The 19,973-nt window shown below is 38.8% G+C and overlaps 1 protein-coding gene across 2 annotated transcripts in view; it reads right to left on the minus strand.

Annotated features, from left to right (window-relative positions):
- Positions 1–19,973, minus strand: part of ephb2b (eph receptor B2b) — a 112,674-nt gene that overhangs the window by 65,850 nt on the left and 26,851 nt on the right. For both annotated transcript variants that reach the window (XM_072381612.1, XM_072381611.1), the window contains exon 2: positions 4,141–4,220. In XM_072381612.1, coding sequence (XP_072237713.1) covers positions 4,141–4,220 — 80 coding nt within the window. The remainder of the gene's footprint in view (positions 1–4,140; positions 4,221–19,973) is intronic.

Genomic DNA, 19,973 nt, shown 5'->3' on the forward strand with positions numbered 1-19,973 from the left:
TGCAAATCTGTCTGGAAAGCACATTTTAAAGACTTGTTGCTGGATGTTAAAATCATTCAAAGCTTTGTGAATGACTGTCAAACCTATTTGAAGTACTAGATGATGAATCAACCCCAAACAAGGAATTGCTTTGAATACTGCACCCACCATCACTGTCAACTCTTATTCAACATTTAATTTTAGGCCTTATTACTGCCATTGCTGCATGGCAAACAACAGCAAAGTGTCATGTTAAAGATAAAGTTTCACAGTAGGAAACAGCCTGTTCAATAAGCAAGTGGTCAGGAAAAAGTCAGACACATAAGTCAAGCAGCAGTTTGAACACGCTGTCAGAGCAATCAAACATTTAACGTTTCCATTGTGTTCACATAGCATAAAACTCGTATTCATCACGCCTTGTCATTGCAATGTTTGAGTTAACCTGAACTAGCCTCACGGTCCTGAACCACATTACATATCACCACTCTATCACTGACAGAAGTAAATAAATTATTCACACAAAAGCAGAGAGAGAAACCCAATGGAAAACTCCTGGGGCACAGTCGCCCCATTTGGAGTTGTGGGAAATCTGTCAGAGCAAGAGTGCCTTCCCTAGAGGGACAGAGGACAAATGACACCCACTGTCTGCATTCAATTACTACAAGAGAGGCCATGGGAGACAAATCCTGAAGGAGACCGGGCCTCAAAGAGAGGAGAGACTCACCCACTCACAGCCTTAAGTAGAACTGTCTACTGTAGTCAGCCTCAATTACCACTGTCCACTACTAATGTACAACATGTGAAATGAGAAGAATAATTATTTTACTCCCATTCCACAAAATTGCACATGTATCATGTTTGCATTTTTTTTGCATACTTCCTAGAATATCATTTCTCAGACTTTAATTGTGAATCACAGCAAATCTGTGGTCTCTTTGAACTTCAGCGATCCAGAGTTTAACAAATAACTTTTAAAGGAAAAGAAATTTAAAAAAAAGTATGTCTTCTTGGTTTGCTGCTCATGTGCGCAATTATATGTAAACAACCATAATCATATTTCAAAGGAATTTTAATACAGTAAGCAGCAGTTCTGACAAATAAACTGCTTTGTTTAACAAACATTTCCCAGCATGCACTGCACATTGACCTCCTGCAAAAGTCTGATGTGTTTTGTGTCCCTAAGTGACACTAGACATATATGCTGGTACACCACCACATCATAGCACATTCATAATGAAAACCTAACCCACACACACACCACCTCATTATGTTCACTGCCTATGCAGACGACAAAGCAGTGTATTTCTAAGTGGCTGCACTTGTTGGTACTTCAGTGTAGCAATGAATGAATGGGTCAGGACATCTGACCTGTATCTAGCTCAGAGAGGAAAACATTGACCACTTGACCCTGCACTGCTAGCTGGCTATACATTGAGTCATATACTCATTAAGGATATATTCACTTAAACAAATTAAGTTCATATTCAGTGTGTTATCTATAGTTGATCTCAACTGGCATGCCCTGCGTTTGGAGAGGGTGGGGAAGCTAAGAAATGTACTGATGCAAATTGGATCAGCACATAGACTGTTTACTGCAGTCACCCACAGGTTTACGGACTAAATTCAGCATTTATCCATTCTCTTCTTAGATTTTTCAAGTCAGAAGTGACATAAAGGGGATGGATCTTAGTAAGAGCCAGTGTACGTACATTGGATAACTCACCTGTCACTCAAAGTGGCTCCACCAATATTTGTGCACGACTTCAAGTCTTGATGCAGTTTAAAACTAAGATAACTGAGCATGTTCTTGCTTGTGTAGATTGAAAATATCACCACCACAGACCGAAATCTTTTTTTCTTTTTCTTTTTGTACCATGCGGTGGTTGGTTGAACATTCTAACAGTGGGGTTCTGCCTCAAGTGGCCATTTGAGGAACAACAGCTATTGGCTTTTGGGTCAAGGATAACATTTGATAGTTATTCTATTTGATTAAATGGAAGAACTGCCTGGTTAGACACAGAGAGGGTTATAAAGCTTGGTTTACACACAGTGAAGTATAACAGCATCCAATGCAAAGCATTTTATAGATATTTTTAAAATAATAATTTTACAGGCCTTATACGTGTAACCTGTAAAATCAGAGTGGAATAACCTAAACTGCCAAACCATTTCTGATACAATATCTTGCTGTTTCTTGTTTGCATTTCCTTTGTGTTGCAATGTATCACATGCCAACTTAGGATATATTTCATTGAGCTATAGGGAGCAGTGAAAGCCAACTGCTGGTTCAGTGCTCTGCTGGATGTTACTGATCCACAAGCTAAGCCCATGAAGCCATGCTCTGCAGTATGAGTGTAAGACAATAGCTTCTGTAAAGCACCTCTTGCTGTTATACTCAGAGGGAAGCCAAGCTGTGGTTCTACACCTGTTGCCCTGGGCCATGAGGGACAAGCTATCTCCATCCTGCTCATTCTTAGCTTTCCAGTGGACTTGGCTCTTGACAAAGTCAGCCACATATCATAAAACTTTAGTGCCCACGCCGATAAGGCCAACCTATACCTGACTAAATCCAAGAGCTTAGGGACTTTGCATGTCATTGTGCTCTAGGAGCAGGATATATCATAGCTGCATGTGGGGGTTTTCATTAGAGGCATGGAAATATTTAGGGTCAAAACCAGAAAATAAGAGCACACATGAAAACAAAAATAATCTCAAGCTTTTTAGTTAAACGGAATGCGAAGCTATTCGCTTCAAAAGAGAGAACAACCATGGAATCCGGCAGAATACCAAAATACTGAAAGAGGTCATCACTGAGGAGCTTGGATGTCTTTCATTTCATATTTAGATTAACTTTTTCCTTACTTTTGGCCAAAGTGAACATTTTCATTTACAAAAAATTGTATAATATTTTGACCTTTTAATGTCTCTTTTAAGTACTCAACTTTCTAGTCTGAAGTTTCCACTTAAAGTTAAAGCAGATTCTGAAAAATGTTTCACTGAATCTAACATTTTTCATAGATGAAAGGAGTATGTGATGCAAATGGTCTCTGGACTGTCTCTGGGCAGACTGGATCCAGAGCTGGCAAGAGAAAGAGAAAGGGAAACCAGGCATCGTTGTGTTTTGGATTTGATTGTAGAAATTAGCAGGGAGGAGATAATGTCCCTTCAGGTTTTGAGCGATGGCGTTGTCCAAAATTTTTGCTGAACAGCTTTGAAGTTGTATCATGGAACTGCTGAGGATAAGCTTACTTACATTCTTTTTTCTTTTCTTTTTTTATGGTGCAAAAAGATGCAGAAGAATAGTATATGATTTAAACCATATTTTTTAAAAAACCCACAGAAGAATAATTGAATAAAATCGGCAGCGGTTTTTAAAACGCACCAGCAAATAAGTCTGCAATGTTTTTTCTCTCTTTTAGATCCATTCTAAGAAGTCTAAAGCCTGTGGTGGAGAAAAAAGTTAAGGAGACTGAGACACTGGTTTTGGCTGTGTGGGTCTGGCTTACATGTGGCAGAACCATTGACCTGGCAAACTATGTGGAAATACTGTGCATAAAACACCAATAAGGCCTTTATAACACATTGCTTCCAGGCTGGCGTGAGAACTAACATACCAAGCTCTGAGTTTAAGATTCTTTAATCATAATGTGTTTGTCCTAAACTAAAACCAGAATTAGAAAAAAAAGCTGGGTTTTTTTAAAGACAAAAATGAACAAAAAGGAGTGATAAAGTGTGAGTAAAGTTTTCATTTTATTGTTTTATTCAAATATCTACAAGAGGTAGAAATTTAACAAACAAAAGAGAAAAAAATCAGTCAAGTTATTTCTATATATAGGGATTTTTTTGTTTGATTTAGCTGAGGAGAAAAACGATCTTGCTCACACCGGGGGGCAGGCTGGCTCAATGACTGATCTTTTAACCTTAGAGTGAGAAATCAAAACACTGACTACCAACAGAAGCGAAGTTTTCATGGGGGACTGGGCAAATTTACACATTTGCTTCACTTACACAATTAGGAAAAGAAGGCCACCTCACACCTTATCTTTGTCATTAGAAAAATGGCCTAAAATAACATGCAAACATATCACTGCTTTGGAAGTAATTACATTAAAGTGTCATTGTTAGAGTTAGAATGTAGTGTAAGTAGAGTAGGTCACTTACGCTGTTGTCACTCGATCCCGACACAGGGTAGACCGTCCAGCCGAGCTCTGCCGTGGCTGTGGTGGAGTCCATGAGTGTCTCTGCAGAAAGACAGAAAAAGAAATGCCCATCAGATAATCAGTTGCAGAGAAACCGCTTAAGTAATGCAATTATTCTGGGAAACAGAAGTTGAGTTTACTTTTTTAAATCTCAAATCTCTGTTATGTGTTTTACTTCATAATATTACTAAGTGGTAAAAGTGTGTTATCACATTTAAGGATTATAACTGAGGAGCTTTGTGCTCCTGGTTCAACAACACTAAGAGTCAGGATGTTGTATTTGGTTAAAAATATATAAATTAAATGGATTTGTAGAACTATGCCATCATTCCTATGTCTCTGTGGGGAAAACAACAGGCTGGAAAAGCAGATCTCTATGAGGAGGGGCCACACTAAACACTGTGGATTAGCTGGTGGAAAGAAACACCTCTGGTAATTGGGGTCAAAGAGAATCTGCCTCCTGTCTGTCATGAGGCTCTCCATGGCACAAATTCCACCAGCCTGGTCCAACCGTCTGTCATATGCTTACTGAGCCATTCATACGGTCATCTTCTTTCTTTTTTTCCTTTAATCTCTGTACCCACGCCCTCATGCCTGCTTTTCCATCCAAAACTTCCTCTCCGCTCTGCCGTGCTCTCTCTGTATGTGACAGAAGGCAGGTCTAATGAATTTCTTCTGCAGATTAGGCCTGTGTCAGTCTTGTACAACAGTGCAGAGCTGCAGCAGATGGAGAGAACATTCATCAGGTTCAAGGCGTCAGCTGCAACTCCAAAATGCCACAGAGGGATTTAGAAACCCCCTTGACAAACACAACTACTAATCTTAACATGAGTGAAAGCCAGTGACTGCAACACAGGTCTGTACGACAACTTCCCACTGTGGCTCTTCATTAATATGATGATATGGGTTGAATGAACTGGTGCTACTAGCATGGATTAATTAAAAGTAGAAGTAGTCTTGGTGGAGAAGTAAAACTGAGATAAAATGTAAAAGTTCTTTATACAGGTAATGAGCAAGGGGAATAAAACACAAAGAATCTAAAGTTATAATGAACAGGATTTTGTTATCTCTCTATATACTCAGATCTGTACCAGCTTGAATGATATTTCAGAGACTTCCAGTTGTTTCATAACCTTGGATTTCCTCTGATTTATATTCCAGAGAAAGCCACAGCTTTTAATTAAAAGGCTCCGTACACATTGGTTTACTTCATGGCCTTCTGCTGACTTTCAGCATCTTACCAGCACTCACTAGACATAATACTAGATTTCACATCCTATTCAGTTATCACAAAGCCTAAATCTTATAATTAGGCAGATGAGACTATGCAATTGAGCAACTATTGATAACCTTCTGTGTGACTCAGAGCTGAGCAGTCTACATGGGTGTTTGGCAGTGAAATTGTAATTATACCCCATAATGATAACGATAATTAGTGGGGGAGTAAAGTGAGAATAATGAACCCCCTCTGTGGTAGTTAGAGAGAGTTGTGGGGGAACAGGGAGCAAATTTCAAAAGGAATGTTAAGAACGGTGACACGTCATCCTCTCCGCCAAACCTTCTTTGTCTTTTTCTTGCTGTAGCCACACATTCCCCGTTTCTCTTCCTCCTCTTATCCACCACTCTCTGTCATCCTTGAACCTAAATAATGCTCCCTTCATACTTTCTGCTGTGTTGCTCCTTCTCACGTCTTTCTTTCTCTTCTCTCGCACAGACCTCTGCTCCCTCCTTTGCCCTCTCTTTCAGGCTCCGTCTCTCTCCTGCTATCAGTGGCCCACATGCTGGACAAGAAGTACCTCACCATGAAAGACTGATCACTTTTCTTCCTCCTGCTGTCTACACTTGAGTCCTGGCAGCCACGCAGATCCATTACCTCCCATGAGGCTGAGCAGCACATAGCTCACCACTGTCAGCCTCAACCTCGTTCTCAGTCTGAACACCCAGCCGTGGTAAAGCAAGGATGTTCGGCAAGACACGGTGGATATTAATCAGAATGAGGACATGGCAAAGAGGTTCTCGCATGAATGCATAGCAATCAGTTATTTTTTGTTTCCTCTTGTGGGGACTTGTTTACAATGCGATCATTTCAATTTTACCCCTCATGGGAAAGGCTGGGAGTGTTGACATTAAGTTAGTCCAAATAGAAATCTCTACTGGATTTATGTGGGACTGGTAAGTCAGCACTATATAATGTGACTGAAGAAGGTGTGAGGATTACCAAGATACTAATGCTCATAAAAAAAAGTGTACACAGAGTCGTACATTTTTTACAGCCACCCTTAAGCAGATGAAGAAAAGAAGTAACACTGGAGGCTTTTAATTAGTCAGGTAATACAATAATGTTCAATGCCTTACAGATATCACACATTCTCCATCAGGATACTAATCAAAAACATAAAAAAGTGAGAAGTGATGCAATTGCTATTTTTCTGAAAGTCTATCAGAAAGAGTATCAGATGTAGCCTGACTGTCAGTAAAATCAATAACAGTGTATCAATGAAGATATTTGTTGTATACGTCACTGAATGTTTACTTTTCCATGATAGATTTTTGTGACCTCAGGAGCACCTGAATGTAGACTTATGGCATGAAAGACTAAGTCCTTGTCTTTTGTATCATTTTCAAGCTAAATAACTAACATATATTTGGCAATGTTTGGCTTTGAGTCTTAAAAAACCTTATTTAAGCTGCATCTTAAATAAAACGGATTATAGTATTGTGAAGGAAACTCTTCAAGAAAAATGTTAAAATCAATTTTCTCAATATTTTCAAGACATGTTAATAAAACAAAAGGAAAACATAGACCAAGCCTTGTGTCTACGATTAGAAGGTTACTCACAGGCCATTCGTTTCATCCCAAAATATTCTGGTACTTTGCTATACATCCCAAAACACTGAAAACTATGACGTTCTTATTTTCCCCGCAAATTATCAGAGAAAAATGCAGTGCTAGATTTGCTCTAACTTTGTAGAAATTGTATTATCTGATGATGTGCAGTTTGTTGTGTGATGGATTTCAACACCAGAATGTGTTATTCAAAAGGACCAGAAGCACACATTCACTGCCCTAACATCCGATAAAGAATTGTAGCCTCTCCATTTCCCACTTACAACTATTTTTATAGTGTCTTTGCATTATTTGTGCAGCAGCTAAGTGTTTTAACTGTTTGAGCTCATGGGAAAATGGTCTCTATATTAGCAGTCAAAGACAGCAGCAATACTTCACTGATTACAAAAGACTTTTTTAAATATGAAACATTAATGAGCAAAGTTATAGGGTTTCTAACACAGAGAATATTAACAATATGACAGTAAATAATTAAGGAGTCCTTTTTTTAAATGTGATACCCTTGACACTGGAGATGGCTATGAATATGCAATCAGTCCTAAGAGTCTAAGAAAAGCCTACTATAAAGAGAGTGCTTCCTCCAACACTTCCTAAGAGTCAGAAGAGTTTAGTGCTGATCTTAGAGAGAGCTCTCAAGTGAGAGGCTGTCTGAAGTGACAGGCGAGGGGAGTGGAAAGGGGGGTTGCAGTACTATAACAACACTTTTCTTCTCTGGGAAGGGTCAATGTTGCATCCCTGCCTTCTAAAGAAAGCAGTAGCATTTTCTTTGGGGGACGGAGCGGAGAACTGTTTACAGAAAAGATGCTTCGGCACAAACCATCACAGGAAATGTCCATAACAACAAGACTTAAGACTGAAAGCTATCTGCAAGCCATTGCAATAACCCCTATCAGTACTGGTGATATTAACCAGATGTTTATTCTGAATTGCACATAATAAACTGTGTGTTCTCTATCCATAGAGAACTATTTCCTTGCGGCTCAATTATTTACTTTTCCTGTCAACCTGTTTCTCAACATGTGCAGTCACTTTACAGTGGACTAACAATTCATGATTTGGCCAAAGGGCATACATCAGGGTTTGACAGCTGGATGACCAATTAGGTGAAAAAGATAGACAGATTTCTGGAGTCTGAGTGATGGATGGCTCTACCGCCATGAGTCATATCTAAGCACAAGTCATGAGATTTTTTTTTTTTTGGTTTTGAGTTACAAGCGAAACTGAAGGTACGTGTTCATGTGTAACCACATATTGAGAAATTTCTGCCTGGCTTTCTCTTCTCAGCATGAGGAACTTGATTTGACAAACTGCTTTGCATGTTATTGCATCACAGGAAAAACCATGCTTATAAATGACTTTAGCATGGTGGCTCGACCAAGAATCAAAGAGATGGAACCAATTTTCTAACAAACCCACTTATATTCAGGTCCTACTGTTTAACAAGGGTATTTTCAGAAAGCAACTGACCTCCAAAACAGTGTGAAGCAGCTCAGAGGCATGACTTCTTTTTATCTTTCTTTCAGCAAAGTGTAGACTCTACAGAGTATAAAATAAATCCATCAATGTTCAATTTAAAATCGATATAAACCACATATGTTGCTTTCTGTTGCTGTGATAATGTCAGCTATCAGAACTTAAATACAGCTCTAAACATTCTGCAAATAAAATCCCTGTTGTGTTAAGTTCCATTTGACCACTATTGAAGGATGAATGTGCATTAACTTGCATATGACTGAACACCTGAAACCACAGTATTTGATGGCAAATGTAGGAAGACTGTAGTATGAACTACAGTTGCAGTGTAACATGAGCAAGCTGGTAATTGTGCTTAAAACAGTATCATATATTGTGGACCGAGCATGGAAATCTCCCCAGCTTAAGGGAAAAGGCAATAATATACTCAAGAGGACGCCAGAGATGTGATTTATAGCCTTAATGATGGACAGTGCTACTGTATGGCCTGTTGGAAATAATAATAGTCTGTTTCATTTAGAGAGTAGAAGTGGATGGAGCCCATGGTCCTGAGAAAATCAGCTCAACTTATCTGTCAGCACAAGCTGGGCTCATTAAGGTACTGTAAAGCTCCCAGCACTGTATTACGGCTTATCCCTATGTGTTAAATAAATTCCTAATGGCCATTTACAATGAGACAGACTTTGAGGACGTTGAGGTCTTGACCAAAACCACAGCAGAGTTTTTTTTTCCGTTTTTAAGTGTGAAAAGCACATTTTTTGCAGCCCTCTGTAAGATAGACAAACAGAGTGTGAAGGTTACCATTAAATCTTATGAAGACAGGTTCAGAGTTAGGATGAAAATGTGTGTTTCAGGGATAGGTGAGGTAGGGCTCAAAGTTCAGCATCACCTCATTAAGTGCTGAGTTTTCCAAAGCGAAGAAAGATGAGCGAGGAAGCTGGTCAGTTGATTTTGGCAGAGTATAGTGAATGTGAAATATAGTACTACACACACAAACACAGAAAGTGGAGCACTCTCAGAGCATTGACTGTTGACAGAATGATACAGCATGGCGTTCCCAGGGGCCTCACTCAGGATGTACAACAGTAATCCTTACACAGCCAAGCTGTGTTATCAGTCAGTGTGACTGAACTTGTCCACTTGGCCAATAGGAAATAGCCAAAAAACAAATGTTACAGATGCAAATACTATGTTATGAATGCCTGAAATACTGCCAGGTCCTCCAACGGGACAGTAACTATACTTGACTGGCATCCCATCAGTTTTGGTCTGTTTTTCAATTCATCAATGATGAAATACAGCGCAACTTTATTTGTAGTCCAGTTGCTGCATCTTCCATCATATATTAAATTTGTTCAGTGATGTTCATTTAAAATAATTTGAAGATGAGTAATATAATCAGCATGTAAGTCCCTCAATCTTATCTATATTTTATATACTTATAGGATCATCATATAAAAAGAATATTCAAATCGTATTTGAAACTTTGATAATTGCATTATATCCAAGGACTAATTAATCATGTATTCACAAAAACAAATACATTTTTAATGAAGACATCACTGATCTACAACCTCGACTCAAAAAAGTTGGGACACTGAGGGAAGTGTAAAAAAAAAAGAAAGAATGCAATGATTTATAAAAGTCATAAACCAATAATTCATTCAAAATGGACATAGAACCTACATCGAATGTTGAAAGTGAAGCATATTATTATTTCATGTAAAAGGTATGCTCGTCATAAATTATGTCTATAAAAAGTTGGGACATGCCCATGTACGCCTCTGCATAGCCTCCCTTCTTCTTTTAACAAAGGTCTGTAAACGTCTGGGAACTGAGGAGACCAGTTGCTGGGCCTTTGGGAGAGGAATGTAGTTCCCCACTTATCTGATATAGGACTCTTGCAGCTCTACGGTCCTGGGTCTTCTCTGTTATATTTTTGTGTTTCATGATGAGCAAAATTGGTGAAAGGTCTGGAGGCCAGTTCAAGCTATGCTGCTGTAATAGATGCAGTATGTGGTTTAGCCTGGTGTTGCTGAAATATACAAGGCCCTCCCTGGAAAAGATATAATCTGGATAGGAGCATGTACAAGTTGCCAGTGCCGTAAGCAGTAATGTTAGCATCAGATATGGAGTCTTTTGAACTGGATGTTGATAACAACACAGAGGGTACCTCTCCTCTTTAGTCCAAATGATACAGTATGATTTCTGACCATATAACAGTTTTCTATCTTGCCTCAGTATATTTTAAATAGGCTTTGTCCCAGAGAAGATAGTGGTGTTTCTGGATCATGTTCACATATGGCTTTTTCTTTGAATGATGTGTGGACTGCACTGCAAACTGTGTTCATAGACAATGATTTCTGGAAATGTTCCTAAATTCATATAATGAGCAGCATCATACCTGTTTTTAATGTAGATCCAAAGGTCATGAATATTCATCCAGGTCCCTTGAACACAGAGTAGTCTCCTGATTCTCCGAATCTTTTGATGATATCATTGACTGTAGATGTTGGACTATTCAAAGCCTGTTTAATTTTAAACTTGGTTAGATTATTCTGAAATTGCTAACTGTTGACGCAGTGTTTTTCAGATTAATGAGCCCATTCTTACTTTTCAGGGACTCTGCCTCCCCAAGGTGCCAGTTTGAAACCCCATCATGTAACTGACCTGTTGCCAGTTAACCTCATTAGTTATCCTCCAGCTGTTTGGTTTAACACCACTTACTTTTCCAGCCTTTCGTTAACCCTGTCCCAGCTGTTTTAGCTATGAATTGCTGACATGAAATTCAAGATGAGCTGAAATTTTTCATGAAACTGTAAAATATCTCACTTGGTTAGTAAAATCATGGTTTATGAGATTTGCAATTAATTGCATTATTTTTTATTTACACAGTGCAGCTATTTTCGAATTGTGGTTGTAAGACAGCTTATATACCAGTCTATATGAGTTACGTTTCAAGTTATATTCATTAGTGATAGAACAGAAATATTCACTCCACTATTTCATGGAAGGTCTCTTAGCTTTCAGGCCCATCATTGTCTTATTTTCCTAAGAAGAATGTATAGTTTTCTTTTTCTAACATGCATCCAGGTATGTTTTTACTATTAGTGATCTCATTAGTTTACAGTCACTGTTAAAAAAGTTTAGGTCTAAGCGACACCATGTTCCATGGCAGAGAGACATCGGTCTGAGCAATAAATCGTGAGCTGGAACAGTCACCTGGCCAGTTTTTTGCACTGTGAAAGAAACCTGGCTGCTAATATAGGCTTGAGAATTTATAAGTACACTTTCCATATTTCCCAAATCCCTGACAAACCAAAAAGACCTGTTTAACAGATCAGTACATTCAAAATTTTGCTGTGGAAAATTCTGTAAAAGTGGGTCCCACATTTTTATAAGTGGCAGCTGAAGAGAACGAGAGTATGACTCAAAAAAGTAGGCAGTACAAGTGACATTCATCTATCCATCCAATCATTTTAAGTGTTTTATGAGCACTCTGATGTGAATCTACCGTATGAGAGCGGTCGAAGTACCTTCAGCAAAGTTAGGAAGGGATACACAAATCACTTTTCAACAAAGTGACAGCTTTTCAGATACCACTACTAATTGACTTGATGGAAATCACAAGCCTCCCACGCCTTGGCTACAAGCCATTAGTCAAAAGTGGATGATTAAAAAATGCACAAAGCTCACTGAAGAACATAAAGAGATCCTGTTTTTTCACAAATATGTGGTCTCTAGCTTCACATGAAGACATATGTTGTTTCTTTTTCTCTCTCTCCTTTTTTTTCCTTAAGGCCTTGTAGGAACAGTACGACCGTGATACGCTTACTTAATGCCAAAGATGAAACATTCCCCCCAGCTTCAAATGTACTCAACTGAAATTGTGGGTGCAAAAAGACTAATTTCTCCCCTTAATTTGTCCTACATAAAATGTCTATAAGCAGCATCTCCATGCCAACCAAATTGACAGGGGTCTGAGACAAATTGTGAGGTAGAAAAGGAAGTATGATGGGTATAATGAAGGTGGTTGTATGACGATTTGAGAGAGACCCCAAAACTTAGGATTGAAAATATATAGATATGCGTGCGCATGCATTTGTTTGTTTGTAAAAGCTCTGTGAATGATAGGTACCTATTTTTATTGAGATGGTCTGTCCTTGTTAGCTGATAAAATGACTCTACCACATATTATGAGCTAAGTCAAGTCATTAAAGCCTGACAAACAAATCTAGTTTATGACCTATTCTACATCCTTTTAAAGACTCTTTCATCCTCTAAAAGATCCTCTAAAAGATGCTTTAAAAGCTGTTGTAAATTCCAGTGTGGAGGCTCTGGGTCCTTATCATTTGAAGTGTGGTGATAAGGTTCAACCTTTAAGGTTTAGAGCTGCATTTTTGACAGAGACTCATAAACATTACTAAACCAAACATCCATCAGTGTGAGTGTGATGTGAATCTGACTGACTGTGAATTCCAACCAAACAGTAACAAGACTTAATAAATATACAAATGTAGATGACAAGGCTGTGATTAGCTAACTGTTCTGGATAGTGGATCCTGACATTTATTTAAGACTTCCAACCCTATTAACAAAAGTATAATTAATGCAGCTTCAGGGTTTTTATAATTGTTTGAATGATATTCTTATCATAAAATATACACGCTGGTTAAAGACCCAGACGAACTGAAAAGTCAAAACACGTAATGGTAAAAGTCAGTCTTCACATTTATGAAGCACTCTACATTTCAAATATAATACAGAGGACAACAGAATGAATAGTTGTTCAAAGGGAAATATTTTTTTAAAAAAAACTTGTCCCACAACTGTCTACTTTAATTTCCTTGATATTAAGCTATTTGTAGATGACTATTCCCTCCAGTAAATAACTCTAAAATTATCTCTGCCATTGCTAAAATATGATGCTTTAACTTGCTGATTAAAATAAACAAAGCAGACCAACATTAGCTTTACACAGCCTGCAGTTACATGTATGACATCAGAACAACACACTAACAAAGGACCTTTTAAAGCCTCTCCACTTAAAACAATGAACCATCTTAAAGTTTTCTGCAGCTTGAAAAACTTTTAAATCACTACTCTGCGTTACCATATTCGCCAGATTAACACATTTAGCTGTGCTGTGTTAAGCCCTTTCAAACTTGAATTCCTTTTGCTCTATCTGAGACATATCATGACTGTTCTGAGGTTTGTCAACACCCCACTGCTGCATGATAACTAAATACCACAGCAGAGCTTGGCAAATTAGTTGTGCATGTCATCATATATCAAACGAACTTTTAAAAACCACCTTACATCCCATGCTGTCCTTTTTTGGTGCACGTTTGGTTTCTGGGCCAAGTACAAGTGCAAGGAGTAATAAGATCCTAAGACATACTCGTGTTTAATGATAAATCTTCCACATCTGAGGCTGTAAATGTTTCATGAACTCTGAATAAATGAGTAGCTTTTCCTTTCTGCAAAGCTGTCTGTATTTGTCTTGGTAAGTTGTGATTACAAGCAAGGATGCAAAAAAAAGGAAAAATCTCTCTCTTTGTGTTTGTAAAGACATGTTGTACCAAAACAATAACTTCAGGAAATCAAGATGTAGTTTTTTATTTGCAACTACTCAAACAGAATTAGAAAACTTGTATTTAACTTCCATAGTTATGGTAAATTCTGTTTCTGAAAATGCACAAACATGCTGGAAGTTGACGCTCTGCATAAGCTTTACATGAATCCTGATTTGACAATTGGACACTCTTAACAAAGAGTCAAAAGAGAACTCCATTGTGAGCTCTTTTTACTTTGTGGGATTTCACAACCATAATGCCTGAGGTTTTTGCCTTTTAATACCTGCAGGTGAATGCACAATGACTTTGACTAATGAAGGAGTGACCTAGCAGGCACTGATTCACAAAACACTAACATTATAACACCTCCATATACACCTCTATAATTATGAAATATTACAAAGTGTTCATATTTTTAACATACTCTGTGAAGATTAAAAATGAAGTGCCCAACACTGGCCTTAGTGCTTGTTTTTTCTTCAATCACCTTTTTCTAAGAAAAGACTGACTTTTGACCTGGGAAGATTTGTTGATGAAATATAGTTAAATGAATAACATATTATGGAAGAGATGTCTAGTGCATGCAATAGCTCTATTAGCACAAGAGCCAGATCACGATTAAAGGAGTTATGCTTACAGACTTTAAGTTGTATCTGTTTTATGGCAAATAGATTCCAAACGTTAGCATTGGTGTGAGGCTCATCCAAAGTACCACATAGCACCAGTCTGATTGTTCTGTTCCAAGACATTTCCTCTTAATACTAATGATACTAATGACTAAGCAGTCACATCAAATTGGATTTGATGGTACATTTTAACTCAAAAGTTGGCATGTTATTAAAAATTCAACATGTTCTCAAAGAAACTCTACTGACATATTGAAATATAGATTCGATCTATCATCTGAGCATTACAAACCCTGGGAATGAACAGTTAAATGCATCTGTTTGACTGGCAGTGCTTGCACAAAAAGAAAACTTGCAATCAACAAATAAATCAAATGAGATGAAATAAGAAACTGACACCCTTAATAGGATAAGTCATTCATCCCCATCTGTCTACAAGCCTCTTTCTATTTTCCTGATGACAAGTTATCTGCTCTGCTTCCAGGTAAAACATTTGTGCCTGTGTGTCATGAGGAGGAATCTGAACAGCATTATTGATGTGTGAGAGGTCAGGTTGGGGAGTTGATCTCTTGCCAGTCAATACAACTTGTCTGCCAACAAAGTCATCAGATCAGAGTTGTTTCTCTGTCTGGGCAGATACTGCAGCCTCCCACCTCTGCTCTCTTCCAGAGGCGCACAACACATACACACACCAACTCATCCACCTCCCAGACTTCTTGCTAGTTAATCAATGGTATGGCATACTCCGCCGATATATATTACTCACTTATTTGTTGTGTTATGTTTGGAGAAGAATAACATTTCAGAAAGGAGGCATTAAATATTGTAAACGCTTTGAAAAACGATGAGCTCAGTGGAAAAGATGCTGTATGAGCAGCCTGCAATAAAATAGTGCTGTTAAGGATGATATCATATACCTATCAACTGAAAGAGGGAGGGTAAATGTAGTGTTATAATAATGTGTATTAATGGATATCTTTACTTGTGTTTTACAATGCCTGCAGTGAGGTAGGAAAGTAAGAGGAGTAATCATTAATATCCACTGACACTCTATCTGCACTCCTGCTTCTCCAATAGCCTCTTTTTCTCCTTCTTTCCTTCTTTCTTTCCTCACGGTTTCCTTCAGGTCACCTCCTTCATCTCCTCTCCACTTTACTGGAGGTCTTAAGTATTGTTTCCTCCCTGCCACCACTTGATATTATTTTATTCCATCCACAATAAACACACCATTTTTACTTGTAATACTCTATACGCTGTCTTCCAAAGAGGTTAACGGGGTGCCTCCAAACCACCGTGACTGTTTAACCATCACCACCCCATCTGCTTTCCCTGATATGGACCACACATTTCATGGAAGAGAGAAGCCAGGGGATCACACGGGAGGTAAGGCATCTTGGTGGATTCCAGGCGTGTGAGCTAGCTTCTAACCCACTTTGGCTTCCGAAGAGTTATGGTGGGGTCATGACCCCCTGGAGGTCTATAAAGCAGAAAATGGGAGGCAGTGGAAGGCAGTACCTCAACCATGTGCATTCCCGTCTGCCTGCTCCACTTGTGGGACCATTACTGCATCCAATCACACACACATGCAGCAACAACATGCTTCAGAATAACCCAAATATCACTTTACACTACATAGTACAGGCACCCCTAACGCCCCAGCAATCAACATCCTCTTAATCAACGGCTGCACAGCGCACTGGAAATTGTGTTGACCCACCATTAAGGCACTTTAAGGACTTAGCGTTAGCCAAACTAACATACACTGGGAGATATTAGATACCAGTGGTGCACAAACACAGAGCTAATGGTTTCATGGTGGCCAGCTGTGAAAGAAGAGAAAAGCAAGCAAAGGTTGGGGACAAAAGTGGGGAAAAGAAGATAAAAGAATGAAGAAGAAGAGGGCACCATTTTATTCTAAAAACAAAGTTTGAAGGAATTCTAAATAATTTTTCAAATGTTTTTGAATGTCCCCTCAGAAAATACTTTGAAAAGATGGACTACAGTTCAAAGCATGTTCAGTAAAAATTTCAGCAAATGGTACAACTGTTTAACCTGAGATGTGAAATTAATCCAATGTGCTATCAATGTTTTCTGCGATGTGGGCAGCTGTGTCACTTCCTCTCAGTTCTTTAGCACACAGGACATAACTGTCAAGGTCCCATGTGTCTGAAATGCAGTGAGCTGTGACAGCCACATAAGCATGTGTGGTCCATCCATCTGTGGTCAGAGCAAATGTCCTATCCGTCTTAATATTTTCTCATGGGGCGTTGTACAGCTGAACTATGAATGATCAGATTGTAGTGCAACTTGGAAATTTATTTTGTGGTTCCAGTTCAATCATAAAGTCCTGAAAACCCCCCTCACCCAAAACGATATCAATGAGCCACATCTCTTTGCACAAAAAATGTTATCTTATCTGTGGCATGTTCACTAGTGTCTAGCAAGGGTCCTGCTGTAGTTGACTGTGCCAAATAGCAGGCAGTCAGAAGACGTTGCACACTCAATGTTGGCTCACTTCTATGTGGTTCCCCCGGTGCGTTACTACGGTGGCAAGCAAGAAGGGGAGTTAGGACAGTTGTGGTCGAGTAAATCCAGAAAATGATATCCTTTTAATTACTAGTGTTTATCTTGGCTGCTTTGCGTGTCCTGCGTTTGTGCACATTTGTGCGAGTGTTCTTTGTGCACATCCTATTGAAAGCTGCAGTATCTAGGTGTGTAATAAGGGATTTAGAGTCATAGAGTAGGCAGTTTAAAAAAATGGGGAAAAGTTTTGAGGACAGGCTTGTAGTGATGTCCACTGCTACTTGCAATTTTGCAGTGTATCTTTGTTACTGCACAGTGACAAATATGCTTGTCAAAATAGCTGGCAAGAGATCAGCACCGTTTTGGAAACATCTGTTACAGGTGTAGTACACAGGTAAGTATGTGAACAATTACACCCACAATGTGCATGTGTACAAAGAAAGTATACTCCTGGCATAAGAGAGCTTCTTTGTACAAAGTCAATAAAAGGCCTTAAATCTGTTCATTACCACACCATTACAGAGTAAAATCCAAAATATATAACACCTCAGATTACTGTCGATTAATGTCGACATTGTCCTCTTACGACGGCTGTGCTCATAACTTTCCTTTATTTTTTTTTAAGCAACATAATCAGAAAAGACTGGATAAAGGAACACATCTTAGGACAAAGTGAACAGGAAATAATGAGCTAAAGAATTATTGAGTCATTATTTTTGGGCAATGAATCAAAATCTGATTTTACACAATGAATGGTACAATATGCAGGGCCAACTCTGACTAAAGCAAAGTTCTTGGCTTTTGATATATGTTTGCAGTAACTGGCACAACAAGTTGGCTTAGTTTAACTGTCATGAATTATTATGTCAAGAACAGTAAGGTGTAGACCAGACTTTTGCCCAAACAGGCCTTATCCTGATAAACTTGGAAAAATGTTTGCTTTACAACCTGCAAGGTAAAGAAATAGTGTCTGGCTCAAGCTATGTCCAGAGATGTGTTGTAGCTCTCAGCGGAATGCAGTCTGTCTTTGTTCTAAAGAAGCAAGCTCTCCTTCTGTTTGTTCTGTAGCCATTACAGCCACTTAGTCTGACAAAGTACTCTGTTCCCTTATCTTCTCAACAGCTAAAACGCATAAGTGTTTTAGGCGTCTGTTCTACCTTGGATTTAACTTGTATCACCATGTTTACTTGCGACAGAGATGAAAGACGGATTGCTTTTGAGGGTGAGGTGGAAAAAAGAAGTGCAAATGTGTGTCTGCGAAGGACTTTATAGTTTCATTCCGACGGGGAAAAAGACAAAAGGCATATGTCAGCGCCAAGGGCTGCCTCTGACAGGTGTGCACAAGGGAGAGACGTCAAAACAAAGCCTGTGGAGAGTGATAGCAACAGATAATATTGCCCAGAGGGAGAAAAGGGAATATATGCCATGGCTTAAAGTCAAGAGGCAAAAGCCACGTCAACACATCCAAGCAACTATTGCTGCTATGGAAACTGGTAAGCGGTGTACTGCAGCATGACGGGCAGGATGTCGTTAACGGTAAAGGATGACTCCATTCCTTTAAGACATGATAATGCTGACCAGGAGCAAAAGAGAAGTGACAGAGGAAACTAGATACTAAAAGTGAGAAAAACCTGTTGAGCTACATGGTCACATACAGTGTTGTCTCACCATGTAGATACTGAAACCTCTGTAACACAAAAGGAAAGTTTGAATTTCTTTAAAAAAAGATGCAGTGTGGTTTGCACAGCTAAAAACTGCAACAGCTAGATCTGAGGTTGTTTTGTTTTAGCAATAGTGTTCAACCAAAAATCAAATCTCATTCTATTACTCACAAAAAAGAAAAAAAATCCAGATGCTACGACTGCTCTTTCAGTCGTAGCAGACCGTTTATTAGACTACATCTGAGAACATTGCTTTGCTTTAGAAAGTACTTGAAGTCATCGGATTAACTGTTAAAGTTATTCCACATTCTTCAATTTATTCTTTGGAGATTTATGCACTGCCTGTGTTTTTCCATAACATAATCATATAAAAGAGAGAGTCTAGAAAATTAGACAGTGAACCTGAAGCAAAACATTTAAGTTTCTAACTGAAGCATAGCATTTTGAAGACTTTTGTGAGAGTTGAGGCCTGCACAGGATACAATTTATTATATGTTCATGTACTGGATGTACATAATATTTACACTTGTATGCACAACTTTAGAGATTTGTTCATCACAAATGAAAAACCCAACATCAGTTGTGTTTGTAACTCTGGCTCCACGGAGACAGATACTCTCTGTCCTCTTAATCAAGTTTTAACTACACTTTATGCTTTTGTGTCCATGCATCATTTTTTAACTTTTTGACCGAATCTTACAAATTTTTCAGATAGAAAGGCATCAACAGGTGGCAAAGAGGAATGAGGAAAATTAAACAATAAGGCTGCCAAGAGAATCTTCACAGAGATTAGGCACAGATATGGGATACAAGAGAAACAAAATGATATATATAAACCATAAAGTGAAGGACTCAGCCAGCTGAAGCACAGAGGGAGTGATTCACAAGCCTGATGAGCGGTTGGCATGCAAATCAAGCCTGTATGGGGTTACAGGCAGGGTGAGAAGCGGGTGCGTGAAGAGGTTTCACAGGCAGTCATTTGCCAGCATTCAGCTCCCATCAATATCAGGACCGATTAATGAGGGGCTGGGGGAGAATGGGGAGAGGGCAGGGAGGACTGAGAGGGGGGCAACGGCCAGGTGTCGGAG

The sequence above is a fragment of the Leuresthes tenuis genome, unplaced genomic scaffold, assembly GCF_036924035.1.
Source record: "Leuresthes tenuis unplaced genomic scaffold, fLeuTen1.0.hap1 SCAF_3, whole genome shotgun sequence".
In the NCBI taxonomy this organism is placed as follows: Eukaryota; Metazoa; Chordata; class Actinopteri; order Atheriniformes; family Atherinopsidae; genus Leuresthes; species Leuresthes tenuis.